We start from the raw sequence: 23,224 nt of genomic DNA, 5'->3' as shown, positions 1-23,224 counted from the left end.
CCCCCCTAGGAGATTGGATCTCCTAGGGCCGGCGCCCCCCCCCTAGGCACCCTATATATAGTGGGGGGGGGAGGGAGGGCAGCCGCACCAAATCCCCTGGCCTCTCCCTCTCCCTCCCGTGACACTACTCCGTCTCCCTGCGCTTGGCGAAGCCCTGCCGAGATCACCGTTGCTTCCACCACCACGCTGTCGTGCTGCTGGATCTTCATCAACCTCTCCTTCCCCCTTGCTGGATCAATAAGGAGGAGACGTCTCCCAACCGTACGTGTGTTGAACGCGGAGGTGCCGTCCGTTCGGTACTAGGTCATCGGTGATTTGAATCACGTCGAGTATGACTCCATCAACCCCGTTCTCTTGAACGCTTCCGCTCGTGATCTACAAGGGTATGTAGATGCACTCCTCTCTCCCTCGTTGCTAGATGACTCCATAGATTGATCTTGGTGATGCGTAGAAAATTTTAAAATTCTGCTACGTTCCCCAACACGTCGTCCTCCCGCCAGGCCCCCGCCGCTCCCGGCCAACCACGGCGCCATGCCATGCCTGGGGGACGCGGCCTCTCATCCGAGCGAGGGGCACGTGGTGCTCCTCTCCACCCCGGCAATGGAGCTGCGGGCGGCCCTTCAGCCTCCAACGCGGCCCCGATCTAGCTGGGGGGGGGGGGAACCGGCCGCAGGTCAACGCGGAGGAGATTGCGCGCGTCATCGAGGCAGAGACCAACATCGCCAGGGGCTACTTCAACGTCGTCCCGTTCTTCCCGGAGGACTTCCTGGTCACCTTCCGGCACCCCCACCACCGCGACGAGCTCACCACCAGGGGCCGCTTCCCGCACCGCAACCTCGACATCCATGCCACCAAGTGGCGTGCCAACGCCCACTCCAAAGTCGCCAAGATGCACTACCACGTCCATCTCTGCTTGGAGAATGTCCCCCTGCACGCTTGGGGAGAGGAGGAGATCGCCAAGATCCTGGGCGAGAACACCATCCTGCACTACTTCGACATCGCTACTTTGCAGAAGGAGGATGCCTCGATGATGAGCCTGTGGGCCTGGACTACCAATTCGTCGGCCATCCCCAAGGTGATGTGGTCCACCATCGTCGACAGGCCTGGCCAGCAGCCTATCGGCAGCGCCACCCCTACTGGGCCGGGGCTGCAGGGGCTGGAGGACAGGGTGCTGATCCACCTTGAGCTGATCGAGGACTTCAGCCCGGACGCCGCCGGCAACATCCCGAGGAACGCCCAGCGCCACCCGCTCGACTGGACCAAGGGCGTCATCGACGGCGAGCGGCAGACGAGGGAGAGCCACAGCTCCCCTGCTGCCCGAGGGCGGGGCCAGTGGCGTGATGATGATCATGAGGACCACGACGACCACCGCGGCAGACAGGGTGACCGCGACCTGTCCTGGGCGGGCAGGATCTTTCGGAGCAGATCCCGGGCGGATGGCAACAGGCGTGAAGACAGAGGGCGGCGCGATAAGCAGCGCCGCCGTGATGATCGCCGTGGAGATCGGCGCGATGAGCGTGACGGGAGGCGCAGGCAAAGCGGGTCGGAGCCGTCGCCGACGCTCCTGTCCGGCTCGGGTGCTGCCAGCAACACCTTGGTGCGGGCGACTGAGGGCATGCCGATCGTGGATGCTGCGGTGCCTTCGCCTGTGCGTGGACGTTCCCGCGTTCGTCACCCCTCGCCACGCTCCGAACGGAACCGCTCCAACGACAACCTGACGCCACAGGCTTCTCCACCGCTATCCCCTACGTCGGTGTTGCCGTCCTCGTCAAGTTCAAGGCGCGCTGATGCCCGCTCTGCTGCGAGGGACGCGGCAGTGGCGGTCAGGGTGGAGGGGGCTAGTACGCTGGTGGCCGGTTTGTGCTCTCCTCTGCGGTTGTCTCTCCTAGCACCATCGTTGCCGCGCGCTGCTGGGTTCTCACCATCGCCAACCCCACCAATCTTCCCTGGCTGGACCCCTCCTAGAACCCCGCTCGCTGGCGGGGTGGCTGCAGTGGCCGCGCCAATGGAGGCCCTTTTCCGGGAGCGGGAACGGGCTCTACTTCCAACCCCTCAGTCCTCCCCGGTCAAGGCACCAACAAGGAGACGCAAAACGCTGGCCGGGGTTGCTATCACGTCCCAGGGTGGGGGATTCTCGCTTCGTCGTACCAGTGCCCGCGTTTAGGCGCGCAAGGTGGGCTTCGCCACCTCCATGGCAAAGGAAGCGCAGGGGCTTGTCTGCCGCACTATTGGCATCATCCGCAACAGCGAAGACATCACCGCCCGGGCTCTCGACCAATTTGAGCGTCAGTTCAAGGAGCAGCTACCCGACAACGTCATGACTGCTCTCCATGGCCTGTTCAAGATCGATGACACGCATGCTGCTGCGGTGGAGGAGGCCCTCATTGGTCATGGGGGCGCAGCAGCGCTGGACCATGAGGAGGAGGTGCAATCCAGCACCTAGGTTGTGTTCGTTTGTTGTGCTGTCAGGGTCTCTAGTTTATCATGTTAGGACAACCAATTAACTTTCTTAGTTGGAATGTAAGGGGATTAAACTGCCCAAACCGACGGGCCACTGTTCACGAGACTATCGCTGCAACTTCGTGTCATTTGGCTTGCTTACAGGAGACCAAACTTGATGTGTTGGACCAGTTTACGGCTTCCTTCCTGGGAGGGGCCAGGCTCAAAAGCTTTGCCCACCGGCCGTCACTGGTCACTAGGGGCGGCATCCTACTGCTTTGGGATGACGGCGTTGTGGCTGTGTCTGATATTGTGCTCTCGGTGTACTGCCTATCCGCCACAGTCCTCATCCGCGAGTCTGGGGTCTCCTTCAAGATCACGGCAGTCCATGGCCCTACTGCTTCCTCTTGCAAAAACGCCTTCTTCGCGGAGCTCCTGGATCAAAAGCCACCTCCAGGGACCAAATGGCTTGCTCTGGGCGACTTCAACCAAATACAACGCGCGCGCGACAAGAATAAGCGGAACATCAACCACGGCCGCATCAACCGGTTCAGTAACACCCTCCACGCATGCGATCTCAGCGAGATACACCTGCAAAATCATCGTTTCACTTGGAGCAACGAGCGAGACAACCCCACCCTTTGCAAGCTCGATTCATTTTTCTGCAACGCGGATTGGGATCTTGCCTTTGGCACCCACTGTTGGAAATATGCCCTAGAGGCAATAATAAATTGGTTATTATTATATTTCCTTGTTCATGATAATCGTTTATTATCCATGCTAGAATTGTATTGATAGGAAACTCAGATACATGTGTGGATACATAGACAACACCATGTCCCTAGTAAGCCTCTAGTTGACTAGCTCGTTGATCAATAGATGGTTACGGTTTCCTGACCATGGACATTGGATGTCGTTGATAACGGGATCACATCATTAGGAGAATGATGTGATGGACAAGACCCAATCCTAAGCCTAGCACAAGATCATGTAGTTCGTATGCTAAAGCTTTTCTAATGTCAAGTATCATTTCCTTAGACCATGAGATTGTGCAACTCCCTGATACCGTAGGAGTGCTTTGGGTGTGCCAAACGTCACAACGTAACTGGGTGGCTATAAAGGTACACTACAGGTATCTCCGAAAGTGTCTGTTGGGTTGGCACGAATCGAGACTGGGATTTGTCACTCCGTGTAAACGGAGAGGTATCTCTGGGCCCACTCGGTAGGACATCATCATAATGTGCACAATGTGATCAAGGAGTTGATCACGGGATGATGTGTTACGGAATGAGTAAAGAGACTTGCTGGTAACGAGATTGAACAAGGTATCGGGATACCGACGATCGAATCTCGGGCAAGTATCGTACTGCTAGACAAAGGGAATTGTATACGGGATTGATTAAGTCCTTGACATCGTGGTTCATCCGATGAGATCATCGTGGAGCATGTGGGAGCCAACATGGGTATCCAGATCCTGCTGTTGGTTATTGACCGGAGAGGTGTCTCGGTCATGTCTGCATGTTTCCCGAACCCGTTGGGTCTACACACTTAAGGTTCGATGACGCTAGGGTTATAGGGAAAGTATGTACGCGGTTACTGAATGTTGTTCGGAGTCCCGGATGAGATCCCGGACGTCACGAGGAGTTCCGGAATGGTCCGGAGGTAAAGATTGATATATAGGAAGTATGGTTTTGGCCACCGAAAGTGTTCCGGGCATCACCAGTAGTGTACCGGGACCACCGGAGGGGTCCGGGGGTCCACCAGGTGGGGCCACCAGCCCCGGAGGCCTACATGGGCCAATAGTGGGAAGGGACCAGCCCCTATGTGGGCTGGGGCGCCTCCCACCAAGGCCCAAGGTGTCCTCAAGAGGAGAGGGGGCAAACCCTAGGCGCAGATGGGCCCTAAGGCCCACCCTAGGTGCACCCCCCTCTCTCTCCCCCTTGGCCGCCTCCCAGATGGGATCTGGGGGCTGCCGCCACCCCTAGGGAGGGAACCCTAGGTGGGGGCGCAGCCCCTCCCCTTCCCCTATATATACTTGAGGTTTGGGGGTGCCCAACACATGTGATTTGCTCTCCCTGTTGGCGCAGTCCTACCCCTCTCCCTCCTCGTCTCTCGTAGTGCTTGGCGAAGCCCTGCTGGAGTCCCACGCTCCTCCACCACCACCACACCGTCGTGCTGCTGCTGGATGGAGTCTTCCCCAACCTCTCCTTCTCCCCTTGCTGGATCAAGGCGTAGGAGACGTCACCGGGCTGTACGTGTGTTGAACATGGAGGTGCCGTCCGTTCGGCACTAGGATCATCGGTGATTTGGATCACGACGAGTACGACTCCATCAACCCCGTTCACTTGAACGCTTCCGCTTAGCGATCTACAAGGGTATGTAGATGCACTCTCCTTCCCTTCGTTGCTAGATTACTCCATAGATTGATCTTGGTGATGCGTAGAAAATTTTGAATTTCTGCTACGTTCCCCAACAGTGGTATCAGAGCTAGGTCTATGTGTAGTTACTATGCACGAGTAGAACACAAAGTAGTTGTGGGCGTCGATATTGTCAATTATCTTGCCATTACTAGTCTTATCTTGATTCGGCGGCATCGTGGGATGAAGCGGCCCGGACCAACCTTATACGTACGCTTACGTGAGACCGGTTCCACCGACTGACATGGACTAGTTGCATAAGGTGGCTGGCGGGTGTCTGTCTCTCCCACTTTAGTCGGATCGGATTCGATGAACAGGGTCCTTATGAAGGGTAAATAGAAATTGGCAATTCACGTTGTGGTTTTGGCGTAGGTAAGAAACGTTCTTGCTAGCAACCTATAGCAGCCACGTAAAAACTTGCAACAACAATTAGAGGACGTCTAACTTGTTTTTGCAGCATATGCCTTGTGATGTGATATGGCCAAAAGGATGTGATGAATGATATATGTGATGTATGAGATTGATCATGTTCTTGTAATAGGAATCACAACTTGCATGTCGATGAGTATGACAACCGGCAGGAGCCATAGAGTTGTCTTAATTTATTTATGACCTGCGTGTCAACATAAACGTCATGTAATTACTTTACTTTATTGCTAAAGCGTTAGCCATAGTAGTAGAAGTAATAGATGACGAGACAACTTCAAGAAGATACGATGATGGAGATCATGATGATGGAGATCATGGTGTCATGCCGGTGACAACGATGATCATGGAGCCCCGAAGATGGAGATCAAGAGGAGCAAAATGATATTGGCCATATCATGTCACCATTTGATTGCATGTGATGTTTATCATGTTTTACATCTTATTTGCTTAGAACGACGATAGCTTAAATAAGATGATTCCTCACGAAAATTTCAAGAAAGGTGTTCCCCCTAACTGTGCACCGTTGCGAAGGTTCGTTGTTTCGAAGCACCACGTGATGATCGGGTGTGATAGATTCTAACGTTCGAATACAACGGGTGTTGACGAGCCTAGCATGTACAGACATGGCCTCGGGACACATGCGAAACACTTAGATTGACTTGACGAGCCTAGCATGTACAGACATGGCCTCGGAACACGGAAGACCGAAAGGTCGAACATGAGTCGTATAGAAGATACGATCAACATGAAGATGTTCACCGATGATGACTAGTCCGTCTCACGTGATGATCGGACACGGCCTAGTTGACTCGGATCATGTAATCACTTAGATGACTAGAGGGATGTCTATCTGAGTGGGAGTTCATAAGATGAACTTAATTATCCTGGACATAGTCAAAAGGTCTTCGCAAATTATGTCGTAGCTCGCGCTTCAGTTCTACTATTTAGATATATTCCTAGAGAAAATTTAGTTGAAAGTTGATAGTAGCAATTATGCGGACTAGGTCCGTAAACTGAGTATTGTCCTCATTGCTTCATAGAAGGCTTATGTCCTTAATGCACCGCTCAGTGTGCTGAACCTCGAACGTCGTCTGTGGATGTTGCAAACATTTGACATACACATTTTGATAACTACGTGATAGTTCAGTTAGACGGTTTAGAGTTGAGGCACCGAAGACGTTTTGAAATGTCGCGAAACATATGAGATGTTTCGAGGGCTGAAATTGGGATTTCAGGCTCGTGCCCACGTCAAGAGGTATAAGACCTCCAACGATTTTCTTAGCCTGCAAACTAAGGGAGAAAAGCTCAATTGTTGAGCTTGTGCTCAGATTGTCTGAGTACAACAATCATTTGAATCGAGTGGGAGTTGATCTTCCAGATGAGATAGTGATGTTTCTCCAAACTCATTACCACCAAGCTGCTAGAGCTTCGTGATGAACTATAATATATCAGGGACATATATGATGATCCTTGAGATTTTCGCGATGTTTGACACCACAAAAGTAGAAATCAAGAAGGAGCATCAATTGTTGATGGTTGGTGAAACCACTAGTTTCAAGAAGGGCAAGGGCAAGAAGGGATACTTCATGAAACGGCAAATCAGCTGCTGCTCTAGTGAAGAAACCCAAGGTTGAACCCAAACCCGAGACTAAGTGCTTCTGTAATAAGGGGAACAGCCACTGGAGCAGAATTACCCTAGATACTTGGTAGATGAGAAGGCTGGCAAGGTCGATAGAAGTATATTGGATATACATTGTGTTAATGTGTACTTTACTAGTACTCCTAGTAGCACCATCGTATTAGATACCGGTTCGGTTGCTAAGTGTTAGTAAACTCGAAATAAAAGGCTGCGGAGTAAACGGAGACTAGCTAAAGGTGAGCTGGCGATATGTGTTGGAAGTTTTTCCCAAGCTTGATGTGATCAAGCATCGCACGCTCCCTCTACCATCGAGATTGGTGTTTGCGTTGAGCATAGACATGATTGGATTATGTCTATCGCAATACGGTTATTCATTTAAGGAGAATAATGGTTACTCTGTTTATTTGAATAATACCTTCAATGGTCTTGCACCTAAAATGAATGGTTTATTAAATCTCGATCGTAGTGATACACATGTTCATGCCAAAAGATATAAGATAGTAATGATAGTACCACCTACTTGTGGCACTGCCACGTAAGTCATATCGGTATAAAACGCATGAAGAAGCTCCATGTTAATGGATCTTTGGGCTCACTCGTTTTTGAAAAGTTTGAGACATGCGAACCATGTCTATTGGTGTATATGCATGAAGAAACTCCATGCAAATGGACCGTTTGGACTCACTTGATTTTGAATCACTTGAGACATGCAAATCATACCACATGGGCAAGATGACTGAAAGCCTTGTTTTCAGTAAAATGGAACTAGAAAGCAACTTGTTGGAAGTAATACATTTTGATGTGTGCTGTCCAATGAGTGCTGAGGCGTGTAGTGGATATCGTTATGTTCTTACTTCACAGATGATTTGAGTAGATGTTGAGTATATTTACTTGATGAATCACGAGTCTGAATTATTGAAAGGTTCAAGTAATTTCAGGGTGAAGGTGAGAGATCGTCATGACAAGAGGATAAATATCTATGATATGATCATAGAGATGAATATCTGAATTACGAGTTTGGCACAGAATTAAGACATTGTGGAAATTGTTTCACAACTAATACAGCCTGGAACACCATAGTGTGATGGTGTGTCCGAACATCATAACTGCACCCTATTGGATATGATGCATACCATGATGTCTCTTATCGAATTACCACGATAGTTTATGGGTTAGGCATTAGAGACAACCACATTCACTTTAAATAGGGCACCACGTAATTCCGATGAGATGACACCGTATGAACTATGGTTTAGAGAAACCTAAGCTGTCATTTCTTAAAAGTTTGGGGCTGCAACGCTTATGTGAAAAAGTTTCAGCTGATAAGCTCGAACCCAAAGCGGATAAATGCATCTTCATAGGACACCCAAAACAGTTGGGTATACCTCCTGTCTCAGATCCGAAAGCAATAAGGGATTGTTTCTAGAATCGGGTCCTTTCTCGAGGAAAAGTTTCTCTCAAAAGAATTGAGTGGGAGGATGGTGGAGACTTGATGAGGTTATTGAACCGTCTCTTCAACTAGTGTGTGGCAGGGCACAGGGAGTTGTTCCTATGGCACCTACACCAATTGAAGTGGAAGCTTATGATAGTGATCATGAAACTTCAGATCAAGTCACTACCAAACCTCGTGGGATGACAAGGATGCGTACTACTTCACAATGGTAGGTAATCCTGTCTTGGAAGTCATGTTGCTAGACAACAATGAACCTACGAGCTATGGAGAAGCGATGGTGGGCCTGGATTCCAAAATGGCTCGAGGCCATATAATCCGAGAGAGGATCCATATATGAAAACAAAGTGTAGACTTTGGAAGAACTACTTGATGGTCGTAAGGCCGTTAGGTACATATGGATTTTAAAAGGAAGACGGACAATGATGGTAAGTATCACCATTAAGAAAGCTCGAATTGTCGTTAAGATGTTTTCCGACAAGTTCAAGGAGTTGACTACGATGAGACTTTCTCACTCATAGCGATGCTAAGAGTCTGTTGGAATTATATTAGCGATTACTGCATTGTTTATGAAATCATGCAGATAGGATGTCAAAACATTGTTTCCTCGACGATTTTCTTGAGGAAAGGTTGTATGTGATACAACCGGAAGGTTTTGTCAATCCTGAAAGATGCTAACAAGTATGCAAAGCACCAGCAATCCTTCTAAGGACTGGAGTAAGCATCTCGGAGTTGGAATGTATGCTTTGATGAGATGATCAAAGTTTTTGGGTGTATACAAAGTTTATGAGAAACTTGTATTTCCAAAGAAGTGAGTGGGAGCACTATAGAATTTCTGATGAGTATATGTTGTTGATCAGAAATGACGTAGAATTTCTGGAAAGCATATAGGATTATTTGGAAAGTGTTTTTCAATGGAAAGCCTGGATTAAACTACTTGAACATTGAGCATCAAGATCTATAAGGATAGATCAAAACGCTTAATGGTACTTTCAAATGAGCACATACCTTGACATGATCTTGAAGGTGTTCAAGATGGATCAGTCAAAGAAGGAGTTCTTGCCTGAGTTGTAAGGTATGAAGTTAAGACTTAAAGCTCGACCACGGCAGAAGAAAGAGGAAGGACGAAGGTCGTCCCCTATGCTTTTGTCATAGGCTCCATACGGTATGCCATGCTGAGTACCACACCTGATGTGTGCCTTGCCACATATTTGGCAAGAGGGTACAAAGGTGATCTAGGAGTAGATCACCAGATAGCGGTCTAAATTATCCTTAGAGGAATAAGGATATGTTTCTCGGTTATGGAGGTGATAAAGAGTTCGACGTAAAGAGTTACGTCGATGCAAGCTTAACACCTATCCGGATAGCTCTGAGTAGAGATACCGGATACGTATAATGGAGCAACAATTTACAATAGCTCCAAGTAGAACAGTTATTTGAAATGGCTCCAAATGTAGTGTAGTAGTTGCATCTACAAGATGACATAGAAATTTGCGAAGTACATACGGATCTGAATGCTGCAGACCCGTTGACTGAAACCTCTCTCACAAGCATAACATGATCAAACCCAGAACTCTTTGGGTGTTAGTCACATGAGGGTGTGACCTTGAGTGTTAATCGCATATCGATGTGAACTGGATTATTGACTCTAGTGCAAGTGGGAGACTGTTGGAAATATGCCCTAGAGGCAATAATAAATTGGTTATTATTATATTCCCTTGTTCATGATAATCGTTTATTATCCATGCTAGAATTGTATTGATAGGAAACTCAGATACATGTGTGGATACATAGACAACACCATGTCCCTAGTAAGCCTCTAGTTGACTAGCTCGTTGATCAATAGATGGTTACGGTTTCCTGACCATGGACATTGGATGTCGTTGATAACGGGATCACATCATTAGGAGAATGATGTGATGGACAAGACACAATCCTAAGCCTAGCACAAGATCATGTAGTTCGTATGCTAAAGCTTTTCTAATGTCAAGTATCATTTCCTTAGACCATGAGATTGTGCAACTCCTGGATACCGTAGGAGTGCTTTGGGTGTGCCAAACGTCACAACGTAACTGGGTGGCTATAAAGGTACACTACAGGTATCTCCGAAAGTGTCTGTTGGGTTGGCACGAATCGAGACTGGGATTTGTCACTCCGTGTAAACAGAGAGGTATCTCTGGGCCCACTTGGTAGGACATCATCATAATGTGCACAATGTGATCAAGGAGTTGATCACGGGATGATGTGTTACGGAACGAGTAAAGAGACTTGCCGGTAACGAGATTGAACAAGGTATCTGGATACCGACGATCGAATCTCGGGCAAGTATCGTACCGCTAGACAAAGGGAATTGTATACGGGATTGATTAAGTCCTTGACATCATGGTTCATCCGATGAGATCATCGTGGAGCATGTGGGAGCCAACATAGGTATCCATATCCCACTGTTGGTTATTGATCGGAGAGGTGTCTCGGTCATGTCTGCATGTTTCCCGAACCCGTAGGGTCTACACACTTAAGGTTCGACGATGCTAGGGTTATAGGGAAAGTATGTACGCGGTTACCGAATGTTGTTTGGAGTCCCGGATGAGATCCCGGACGTCACGAGGAGTTCCGGAATGGTCCGGAGGTAAAGATTGATATATAGGAAGTATGGTTTTGGCCACCGGAAGTGTTCCGGGCATCACCGGTAGTGTACCGGGACCACCGGAGGGGTCCGGGGGTCCACCAGGTGGGACCACCAGCCCCGAAGGCCTACATGGGCCAATAGTGGGAAGGGACCAGCCCCTATGTGGGCTGGGGCGCCTCCCACCAAGGCCCAAGGTGTCATCAAGAGAAGAGGGGGCAAACCCTAGGCGCAAATGGGCCCTAAGGCCCACCCTACGTGCGCCCCCTCTCTCTCCCCCTTGGCCGCCTCCCAGATGGGATCTGGGGGCTGCCGCCACCCCTAGGGAGGGAACCCTAGGTGGGGGCGCAGCCCCTCCCCTTCCCCTATATATACTTGAGGTTTGGGGCTGCCCAACACATGTGATTTGCTCTCCCTGTTGGCGCAGCCCTACCCCTCTCCCTCCTTGTCTCTCGTAGTGCTTGGCGAAGCCCTGCTGGAGTCCCGCGCTCCTCCACCACCACGCCGTCGTGCTGCTGCTGGATGGAGTCTTCCCCAGCCTCTCCTTCTCCCCTTGCTGGATCAAGGCGTAGGAGACGTCACCGGGCTGTACGTGTGTTGAACACGGAGGTGCCGTCCGTTCGGCACTAGGATCATCGGTGATTTAGATCACGACGAGTACGACTCCATCAACCCCGTTCACTTGAACGCTTCCGCTTAGCGATCTACAAGGGTATGTAGATGCACTCTCCTTCCCTTTGTTGCTAGATTACTCCATAGATTGATCTTGGTGATGCGTAAATTTTTTTGAATTTCTGTTACGTTCCCCAACACCCATGTGCTGCATGCTCTTTCCACTTCGCTGTCGGACCACTGCCCTCTCCTTCTCGCGGATGATAGTGGACCAAGGAGACTGCGTTGCTTCAAGTTTGAGAATTTTTGGATGTCCATGCCGGGCTTCCAGGAAGTGGTGGACAAGGCTTGGAGCGAGGTGTGCCCTCATGTGGAGCCGTACCTGCGAATCTTCTACAAGATGAAAAAAGTTAGTGTCAGGCTAGCGGAGTGGAGTCGAAATCTTTTCTCAAAGGCGAAGCTTCACTTGCATGCGGCCCTCTTGGTGATACTCCGCCTTGACGTCGCCCAAGAAGACCGGGAGCTCTCGCCTGGGGAGAAACACTTGAGGGCAAAGCTAAAGAGAAGGGTGGTCAGTCTTGCGGTCCTTGAGCGGGCGAGGAGACAACAATGCTCTAGGATCTCAAACTTAAAGGAGGGAGACGCCAACACCAAGTTTTTCCATCGAAGGGTGAATGCACGCCGGAGAAAGAACCACATCCATAGAATTAAGCATAACGGTGGCTGGGTCACTGGGCATGAGCAGAAGGAGGCCTTGATGCACGAGCATTTCACCAGCGTGATGGGGCGTGGGACTTCCTATCCCGTGGACTTCAACTGGGACGCTCTCGACTTTGGTAATCATGACCTCTCCGACCTCGACAGCCCCATATCTGAGGAGGAAGTGAGAGCTGCCATCAATGAGATGCCCAATGACAAAGCGCCCGGCCCAGACGGTTTCACTGGAATTTTTTTCAAGAAATGTTGGCTCACTATCAAAACTGACATCATGCAAGCCATCCACTCCTTCAACAATTTGCATTCGACAAACCTGCACTGGCTCAACGCTGCGAACATCGTGCTTCTCCCCAAAAAAGATGGGGCGGAGGAGATAGCTGACTACAGACCTATAAGTCTCATCCATGCCATCCCCAAGATCATCGCGAAGGTCCTTGCTCTACGGCTTGGCCCTCACATGCACGTCCTCATCTCCAGCGCGCAGAGTACCTTCATCAAGAGAAGATGCATCCATGACAACTTTATGTATGTGAGGGGCCTTGCCCGCCGCCTCCATAAAAACAGAACTCCAGCACTGCTATTCAAGCTCGACATCCGCAAGGCGTTTGACTCTGTCAAGTGGGAGTACATTATTGACCTCCTGCAGCGGAGGGGCTTTCCTCCGCGCTTTAGGGAGTGGATCACGGCCTTGCTCCGTTCATCTTCCTCGCGAATCCTCCTCAACGGGGTCCCAGGACCTATTATCAGGCATGGCCGCGGCTTTCGGCAGGGAGATCCGATCTCTCCCCTGCTCTTTGTCATTGCCATCGACCCTTTGCAGCAAATGATCGACCTCGCGACCCGTCGTGGACTTTTACACAAGCTTCGAGGGCGTCGTGCCATTCTTCGCACTTCCCTATATGCCGACGACGCGACGGTCTTCATGGCTCCTATTAAGGAGGATATCGACAACTTCGCTCAGATCCTAAACTACTTTGGCAAGGTCACGGGCCTCTGCACAAACTTCCAGAAAAGCTCGGTCGTCCCAATTCGATGTAGAGACATCAACCTCGACCACATCCTAGCAGCCTTGCCGGCCTCCCGCGCAGCTTTCCCCATCAAGTACTTGGGGCTACCTTTATCGGTTCGGCAGCTGAGGCGAGGCGACTTCCAATTCCTTGAGGACAAAGTGGCGGCCAGGCTGGTGCCGTGGGACGGAGAGAATATTACCGCCATTGGGCGCGAGATGCTTGTCAAGTCTGTGCTAACCTCTCAGGTCATTTACCACATCATCGCCCTTAGGCCTCCATCGGGCACCCTGCTGAACATCACGAAATTGGAGAGGGCATTCCTATGGGCGGGCTCTAATAAGACAACTGGGGCCAAGTGTAAGGTTAACTGGGAATCTGTCTGTCGGCCCACTGGCCTCGGTGGGCTTGGCGTCCTGGACTTGGCTAAGTTTGCGAGAGCCCTTCGACTTAGATGGCTGTGGTTCGAGTGGACTGAACCTTCCAAGACATGGATTGGAATGGACAACCCTTGTGATGAGCTTGACCGTGATCTATTCTACGCCTCGACGCGCATAACCATTGGCAACGGGGCATGCGCTCCATTTTGGGACTCCCCGTGGGTTAATGGCGAGAAACCTTCCGTCATAGCACCTCTCATCTTCGAGGCCTCCACGAGGAAGAAATGGAAGGTACAAGAGGCCATGCATGCGGGCGCGTGGCTGTCCAAAATCAAGCTCCCAACAACTGGACAATGGAGCACATCCGGCGGCTTGTCACGCTTTGGGCTCGGGTAAGGGCCATCCCCCTCGTGGTGGACGCCGAGGACACCATCACCTGGAAGCATACTGCCAGCGGAATCTACTCCGCCACATCCACGTACAGTGCGCAACTCCTTGGGTTGGTCAGCTCGCCCATGGGCTTCGCCGTTTGGAAAGCATGGGCTCCCCCTAAGATGAAATTCTTTGCTTGGCTGGCAATCCAAAACCGAGTCTGGACGGCGGATAGATTGGAGAGGAGAGGGTGGCCGAACTGCGGTCTATGCCCACTCTGCAAGCAGACGTTGGAATCGGCGAGCCACATCTTCTTCAAGTGTCGGTACTCCATTAGACTATGGGGCATGGCTGGCGCAAACTAGACTACCTCGACATCTCCTCCTGGATCACGATGCGCTCCATCAAGGACTGGTGGCTCAACATGTCCAACTCCAGCATGCCGAACCGGAAGGCGATGGCTTCTCTTGCTATGCTGACGTGCTGGACCATTTGGTGCGAGAGAAATGCATGGGTGTTTCGTCACAAATCCACGCTTCCGTCTGTATTGTTCTCCAACATTAAGAGCGACGCCAACCTTTGGGTAATTGCGGGTGCTAAGCACTTGGGCCAAATCATGCGGGGAGAGTAGTGGCTTTGTAATATTTTCTTTCGCTTTTCTTGTAAAAGCAACTCTAAACTCCTTCTTAATTAATGGATGAGGCAAAGCTTTTGCCTCCGTTTCGAAAAAAATAAACAAAGCACAAACTGCCAAACCGATAGAAGATGATGAAGAAATTTCTCTTACAAAGAATGTCAAAATAAAAACGAGATATAAGAGAGAAGTGGGAACACACCAAGTCCATGTCAAGGAAGAAAACAGGAGTAGCCACACCTAACACTAGGCAATAGGGAAAAAATCATCTTTGCCCCCCTCAAACATCTATATATTGTGATTTGCCCCCTCAAAAGATCTGGGCTAGCTCTGCCACTGCTAGGCAACTCAGACTACCAACCAGGTACGGAACGAAACCGCACGATGACTACCAAGCAGAAGTATTTTGTGTGAGGAGAGAGAGAGAGAGAGAGAGAGAGAGAGAGAGAGAGAGCACCCCTGTGGAGTTGTAGCAGTGGCGTGTCGCGTTGAGGAAGGTCTGCGAGTCGATTTTTTTTGGTTGGCGTCCACGAGGAGCGGAGGGGAGCGGCCGTCGTCGCACTCGAGCTCGAAGCGCAAGCCGTTGGCGCCGGCTTCAACACGGTAGCAGCCCGCGCCGATGCCGAAGGGGTAGGGGATGGTAATGTTGCCGCACCTGTCGCGGCATCCCGGCAGCGCCACGCGCTGAGCCGCCGCCACAAGCAAATGCAGCACGATCAGGAGAAGCAGTACAGTGCTCGCCATCCTTGAAATGCTCTTCTCTGGCTGGTTGCTCTTGCTCTGCTCCGATGTGCATACGGGGCGAGTTCAGCGAGTGGTGCACTGACGGTGGATGTGTCTAGGAAGAGAGAGCAAGGAGAGAAGACGAGAGTAGATGCTTGAGTGCTTGAGTTGGCTGGTCTTCAAGGATTGGCCCAAGTTGTCAAGTGGGCCCATTAATGCTAAACCGGCTGACGGGTCGGCCGCGCGTCGCGCCGGTCGCGTGCGCAGCGTCTGATACGCATCCACTGGCTCCTATTGCATCCACGACGCACATGTTGGTGGGCCCCGACGGCCTCTTGTCTCTCATTCTTTTTCTCATGTCTTTCGCTGCAATTGCCATGAACGGCTCGTCCGAGCTCCCGTCCCTTCCCCTCTCTCTATTTTTTCAGACCTTTCCTGATAGGCCTTGCTGGATCGTCTTGAGCCCGGTGTTCTTGTCACAGAGACGCAGAACACGCAGCGGCGCCCCAACCACTATACATGTGTATAATCTACGTATGTGGCACGCCCTTTGGTCACTGCCCGTGCGTGAGTAGTGGGCACGATGTTAGCCCACGATTGGCCCTGGTAGTGGCACACCATCACTCTGTAAACTATATATATATATCCTCAGCCGCAGAGCTAATCAAAGTGTGTTGAATCCTATAGCTTCTTCTCCCTCCGTCACGCTAGGCGGTTGCTGAAGCCGTAGATGGTGAGGCGCGGAGGGGAGAGGCCCGAATCGGATTCGTCGCACTCGAGCTGGAAGCCCCCCGGGTCGCGGTAGCAGCCTACGCCGATGCCGAAGGGGTAGGGGACGCTGATGTTACCGCAGCTGTCGGGGCACCCCGGCGCCATGGGCGACGGCTGCCGCTACCGCGACCACCAGCAAGTGCAGCACGACCAGCAGCAGTACGACGGTCGCCGTTCTCGACATGCTCTTCTCTGGTTGCTCGCTCTGTTGCGAGATACTATATACTAGCATACTGCATACGAGGCAATGGAGTTCGTTGTATGGTGGACTGGTGATGGAGTTCAGGAGAGGTATGCATATCGAACCGGGAGGAAATAGGTAGGTTGGTCTTGGCTAGTCTACCATTTTGGAAAATTTTGCTCATTTCAAACACCGATTACACTCATTTCATAAAACTAATTTAAATGATTGATTTCACTAATTTAAAATAATAATTTCACTCATCTCAAATAAATAGAACTACTCATTTGTAAAACCTAAGTTATGTCCTTTTTCAAAATAAATTTATCACTCATTTCAATTTAAAGCATGTTTCACACATTTCAAAAACCTAATTTCACTCATTTCAAGAAGCTGAGATTTATGAAATATAACGGAAATGGAAATGAATGGAATAAGCAAACTCGTGAAACACATACTGAAATAATCAACTGCACAAATATCATTTTCAAGTTCAGTATATTTCACAAAATATCAGTTGCACGCACTGAAGATGGCAACTTCACAAATAAGCCGTTTCACACACTGAAATATATTGAGTGAAATTAATGGATTGAAACGTGTTTGAAATGTATCCAGTGTCGCCCACGAGTGACAATGGAGCGAGATCCAGTTTTTTCGGGAGGCACATCCGAAATACTTTACACATTTGTATCAGACTTTAAAAAGGAGTCCCACCAAACATGAGAACAATCTACAAACTAAAAGGCCTTGCAGGAAAAAATTCTACAAGCTAAAAGTGTATGTGCTACCCTCTTCGAGATCAAGCACGTCATGCGGTTTGAACTTATAACTCACATCACGTTGTTGCTCTCTACCAAGCAAACTTTGCCCCTCCTCCGGATCACCAGCACCAGCCTGGCCCCATGGGTGCCTCTGGTACCTTCTCAACGCCTCCAACCTCTCGGCAACTTCCTTCATCGACGGCCGCTCCTCGCCGCTCATGCTCACGCATCGCATCATGAGGTGCGTGATTTCTTCCAATGCCTCAGGCCCCATCTCATTTCTCACCTGGCTGTCAAGGAGCTCGTAGTGTCCACCAACCTTCGCTGCTGTCATGAATCCGGACACGAGGCTCCTTCCCTCCTCTGGCCCATCGAAGCGGATCGGCTTCTTCCCTGTAAGGAGTTCTAGCAAAACGACGCCAAAGCTGTACACGTCGCTCTTGTCCGTCAGCTGGCATGTCATGAGGTACTCCGGGTCCAGATACCCGCAAGTTCCCTGCACCAATGTCGCAATCTCAACCTCGTCGTTTGGTGCCAGCTTGGACGCCCCGAAATCCGTGACTTTGGCAGTGAGGTTGCCGTCAAGCAGGATGTTCGCCGTCTTGACATCACCGTGGAGGATCGGAGGTGAGGCTGACGAGTGCATATACGACAGCGCCTCCGCAGACTCCGCCGCTATCCGAAGGCGGGTATCGAGTGCCTTGTTATTGTCGAGGCCCTCACCGCCATGGATGTAGTGGTAGAGGGTGCCGTTGAAGACGTACTCATATACCAGCATTGGCACCTCCACCTCGAGGCAGCAGCCGTGCAGCTTGACGACGTTCCGGTGGTTGATCTGGGAGAGGATGAGCATCTCTCTCGCGAACTCCTTGGTCTCGGTCGCCTCCATCACTTTGGACTTCTTGATGGCCACCACCGCCTTGTCCTCGAGGACGCCCTTGTACACGATGCCGTGCCCGCCCCGCCCGAGGATCTGATCGGCAGAGAAGTTGTTGGTCGCCTTCTCGAGCTCTTCTTCAGAGAATATCTTGAACCCGCCACCGCCACCTCCGGCAGTGCCGCTGTAGGAACGCATCTGCTGCTGCAGGATGACGCCTCCGTTGTGCTCGAAGAAGCTCTGCTTTGCCTTGATGAGCTTCCGCTTCTGCAGCCCTAGATAGAGCCAGAAGCACATGAACACCGACAAGAACACCCCTACGCTGACTCCTGGATATGCCCACATTGCATACTTTATCATTAGTCTAGATTCCCGGTAAGAACAATATCTGTAAATAGGATGGACGAAAAGAAATTGCATGAGGAACCAAGAAGACAAGTGGAATGTGTTACCTGTAACGACCTTGAGAGCTAAGGTGAACTTGTCCTTTGGCCGGCAGCCATCCTTACTGGTGGCATCTCCGCTTGTCCCGGGATGGCACTGGCAAGTGTAGCTTCCCTGCGTGTTATTGCAGACCCCGTAGCACGGGTATTCGCCTTTCAGTTGGCACTCGTTGATGTCTTCAGTTTGCAAAGCAATTTCGACATTTCATCAGGCAAATCGCAAATGTAGCAACAGAGCACAACACTTCATAATTCATTTGGGAATCAGAGTCTGTACCTGTGCATCCACCGTCGAGGACCTCGAGGTAGGGGTTGCCGTCGTAGCCCTGGGAGCAGTTGCACCGGTACCCGAGGCCATTGGTGACATTGAAGCACTCGCTATGAGCGCCTCGGCAGGCGAAGTCCGTCGTGTTTTGCCTAGCGGCGCTGCAGTTGCCGACGTTCCGGATGGCCCAGTCGAGCACGACGGGCACGTCGAAGTCGTCAGTGCGGTTGAGGAAGACTCGGTCGTTGTAGCTGAACCACTCCTTGTCGACGAGGAACACGTAGCGGCACGGCGTGCTGTTGGAGTAGAAGGTGTAGTCCTTCCCTCCCGGCGGAAAGTTGCGAATGGTAGTCTCGTAGAAATGGAGGCCGGGGGGTATCTCGCTCTTGCAGCAACCGACGCCGGTGCACGGGCCTGGCATGGCCTCCCGCGAGGGGCGGCACACGGACATGCAGCCGCTGACGTAGTAGCCGGCACCGTCGACGAAGTAGCCGAGGTTGGGGCAGCCGAGCGCGACGAAGCGGTTCTTGGTGGACGAGAAGAGGTAGGGGGTGCCTAAGAGGGTCATGTACGCATTGTTGGTGTTCCGCCCGACGATTCCCCCTGTGGAGTTGTAGCACCGGCGTGTGGCGTTGAGGTAGGCGCGGGCCTCGCCGTCCTCGAGGGAGAGGTCTGCGAGTTGGTTATTTTGGTTGGCGGTCACGAGGCGCGGAGGGGAGTGGCCGTCGTCGCACTCGAGCTCGAAGGGGCTGTAGGCGCGTGCATCGCGGTAGCAGCCCGCGCCGATGCCGAGGGGTAGGGAACGGTGATGTTGCCGCACCTGTCCCGGCACCCCGGCCGTGCCACGGGCAGCTGCCGCTGTGCCGTCGCCGCCGCCGCCGTCGCCACCAGCAAGTGCAGCACGATCAGCAGCAGCACTACGGTGGTCGCCATTCTCGAGATGCTCGTCTCTCCCTCTCTCTCGTTGGTTGCTCTGCTCCGATACACAGTACTATATATACTAATACAGAAATATACACATTGGCTAGTTCAGTGCATGATGATTGATGGACCGACGATGAATGTAAGGCCAACTCCACGCGCCACCCCATTCTGTCCGGCCCCATTTGCTAGGGGTAAAACAAACAAATGAGCCGGCACAGCGCGCGACGGCCCGGATCCATCTGATCCGTTTTGTGTCCGGACCGATTCATTTCAAGCGTAAACTTGCGCTGGGTTTGGGTCGCGTCGGACATCAAACAGACGCGCGCCTCGTCCGCGTCGAGGCCGCGTGGCACGCGGCCACCTACCTCCCACCCGCCCACATCAACGCGCACGCGCGGGTGGCCCCGCCTGTCGTCCGCCCAGGCGAGGGGTCGCGGTCCTTTTTAAATGGGAACCGTGGACCGGTCATCATCCACACTGCCCCACACCACCCCGCGGCCTCCTCGAACCTCGACAGCCCCAGTCCCAAACCCTAGCCAAGAACTCGCCGGCCGGCCACCCGCAGCCATGGGGCTATGGAACTACGGCCGCAAAGGCAAGCACGACCGTGAGGCTGGCTCCTCGTCGGGACGCCGCCGCGGCTCCGTAAAGAAGGAGGAGCCCGCATCGCCATCGCCACCGCATCGGGCCCCCGCGCTGCCCGCGTTCTCCATCGCGCCCACGGCCGCCGGCGAGCGCGACCGGCATTACATCGAGGCGGCTGTCTGCCGCGTTATTGGCAGACGAGGACGCCGCTACCCTGGAGCGACGTCCATCTCCCCAATAACTGGCACCTGTCGGTCGACCGCGTGCCGATCCCGCCGGTCCCGCTGAGCGGCCGTGCGCGCCGCCAGGAGATCCAGCGCCGCCGTCGCCTCCTCCTGGACGACCTCTACTACGACGAGAGGTACGCCCCGACTCGCCATTGTGGGACACTTGGTTCCGCGATGAGCACGACATACGGCGGGCGTCCTTCTTCGCCGGCACGTCGACGGGGCCGCGGAGGTGACGTAAGCCCCGAGCGGCTCCCCAGGCGCGCGGGCGTACGCGGGTGCGCGGCCTGACGCCTACGCCGTCGCCGTCGCCATCTCCATCGCCACGCCCACCTCCTCGCATGACAGCGGAGGAGGAGGCCCGGCTCATGGCGCGTGTCATGGCGGACTCCATGAACACGCACGATGAGCGCCAATGGCCGGGCCTCGAGGAGACGATGGCCCTCTCTGCGGTCGGCGACGTCGCCATCCCGAGGTGGAGATGGTGCCAAAGGAGGAGGTGGTGGAGGAGCCGCTGGTAGCCGCGTTCCACCCTGACCTGATGGGCCAGGGGTGGAGCTGGTCGTGTTGGAAATATGCCCTAGAGGCAATAATAAATAAGTTATTATTATATTTCCTTGTTTATGATAATCGTTTATTATCCATGCTAGAATTGTATTGATAGGAAACTCAGATACATGTGTGGATACATAGACAACACCATGTCCCTAGTAAGCCTCTAGTTGACTAGCTCGTTGATCAACAGATGGTTACGGTTTCCTGACCATGGACATTGGATGTCGTTGATAACGGGATCACATCATTAGGAGAATGATGTGATGGACAAGACCCAATCCTAAGCCTAGCACAAGATCGTGTAGTTCGTATGCTAAAGCTTTTCTAATGTCAAGTATCATTTCCTTAGACCATGAGATTGTGCAACTCCCGGATACCGTAGGAATGCTTTGGGTGTACCAAACGTCACAACGTAACTGGGTGGCTATAAAGGTACATTACAGGTATCTCCGAAAGTGTCTGTTGGGTTGGCACGAATCGAGACTGGGATTTGTCACTCCGTGTAAATGGAGAGGTATCTCTGGGCCCACTCGGTAGGACATCATCATAATGTGCACAATGTGATCAAGGAGTTGATCACGGGATGATGTGTTACGGAACGAGTAAAGAGACTTGCCGGTAACGAGATTGAACAAGGTATAGGGATACCGACGATCGAATCTCGGGCAAGTACAATACCGCTAGACAAAGGGAATTGTATACGGGATTGATTAAGTTCTTAACATTGTGGTTCATCCGATGAGATCATCGTGGAACATGTGGGAGCCAACATGGGTATCCAGATCCCGATGTTGGTTATTGGCCGGAGAGGTGTCTCGGTCATGTCTGCATGGTTCCCGAACCCGTAGGGTCTACACACTTAAGGTTCGATGACGCTAGGGTTATAAAGAAAGTTTGTATGTGGTTACCGAATGTTGTTCGGAGTCCCGGATGAGATCCTGGACGTCACGAGGAGTTCCGGAATGGTCCGGAGGTAAAGATTTATATATGGGAAGTCCTGTTTTGGTCACCGGAAGAGTTTCGGGGTTTATCGGTAACGTACCGGGACCACCGGGAAGGTCCCGGGGGTCCACCAAGTGGGGCCACATGCCCCGGAGGCTTGCATGGGCCAAGGGTGGTGAGGGACCAGCCCCTAAGTGGGCTGGTGCGCCTCCCACAAGGCCCAAGACGCAACAAAGGAGGAGAGAGGGGAAACCCTAGGCTTAGATGGGCCTAAGGCCCACCCTAGGGGGCGCCCCCTCTCTCCCCCTCTTGGCCGCCTCCCCTTTTCCATCTAGGGCTGCCGCCCCCCTAGGGGTGGGAACCCTAGAGGGGGCGCACCCTCCTCCCTCTCCCCTATATATAGTGAGGCCTGGGGCTGCCCATAACAGATGATCTGATCTCTGCCTGTTGGTGCAGCCCTCCCTCTCTTTCTCCTCATATCTCGCGGTGCTTGGCAAAGCCCTGCAGGATTGCCACGCTCCTCCACCACCACCACGCCGTTGTGCTGCTGCTGGATGGAGTCTTCCTCAACCTCTCCCTCTCTCCTTGCTGGATCAAGGCATGGGAGACGTCACCGGGCTGTACGTGTGTTGAACGCGGAGGTGCCGTCCGTTCGGCACTAGGATCATCGGTGATTTGGATCACGACGAGTACGACTCCATCAACCCCGTTCTCTTGAACGCTTCCGCTTAGCGATCTACAAGGGTATGTAGATGCACTCTCCTTCCCCTCGTTGCTAGTCTCTTCATAGATAGATCTTGGTGACACGTAGGAAAATTTTGAATTTCTGCTACGTTCCCCAACAGTGGTACCAGAGCTAGGTCTATGCGTAGTTTCTATGCACGAGTAGAACACAAAGTAGTTGTGGGCGTTGATTTTGTTCAATATGCTTACCGTTACTAGTCCAATCTTGATTCGGCGGTATTGTGGGATGAAGCGGCCCGGACCAACCTTACACGTACTCTTACGTGAGACCGGTTCCATGACAAACATGCACTAGTTGCATAAGGTGGCTGGCGGGTGTCTGTCTCTCCCACTTTAGTCGGATCGGATTCGATGAACAGGGTCCTTATGAAGGGTAAATAGCAATTGGCATATCACGTTGTGGTCTTTGCGTAGGTAAGAAACGTTCTTGCTAGAAACCTATAGCAGCCACGTAAAACATGCAAACAACAATTAGAGGATGTCTAACTTGTTTTTGCAGGG

The 23,224-nt window shown here is 52.0% G+C and overlaps 1 protein-coding gene across 1 annotated transcript; it reads right to left on the bottom strand.

Annotated features, from left to right (window-relative positions):
• Positions 1 to 16,969: 16,969 nt before the first annotated feature.
• On the bottom strand, positions 16,970 to 19,706 carry LOC125512941 (putative wall-associated receptor kinase-like 16). The gene is made up of 3 exons (XM_087528958.1): positions 18,759 to 19,706; positions 18,491 to 18,658; positions 16,970 to 18,367 (listed from the first exon to the last, which is right to left on the bottom strand). Exons 1-3 carry the CDS (start codon positions 19,312 to 19,314, stop codon positions 17,163 to 17,165), a joined length of 1,929 nt encoding a protein of 642 aa, XP_087385084.1. The 5' UTR covers positions 19,315 to 19,706; the 3' UTR covers positions 16,970 to 17,162.
• Positions 19,707 to 23,224: the final 3,518 nt, after the last annotated feature.

This window comes from Triticum urartu, chromosome 6A (assembly GCF_056163025.1).
Source record: "Triticum urartu cultivar PI428250 chromosome 6A, HENAU_Tu73, whole genome shotgun sequence".
NCBI classification, from domain to species: Eukaryota; Viridiplantae; Streptophyta; class Magnoliopsida; order Poales; family Poaceae; genus Triticum; species Triticum urartu.
Note: the sequence above shows the minus strand (reverse complement) of the source record. Positions and strands in the feature narration are given on the sequence as shown.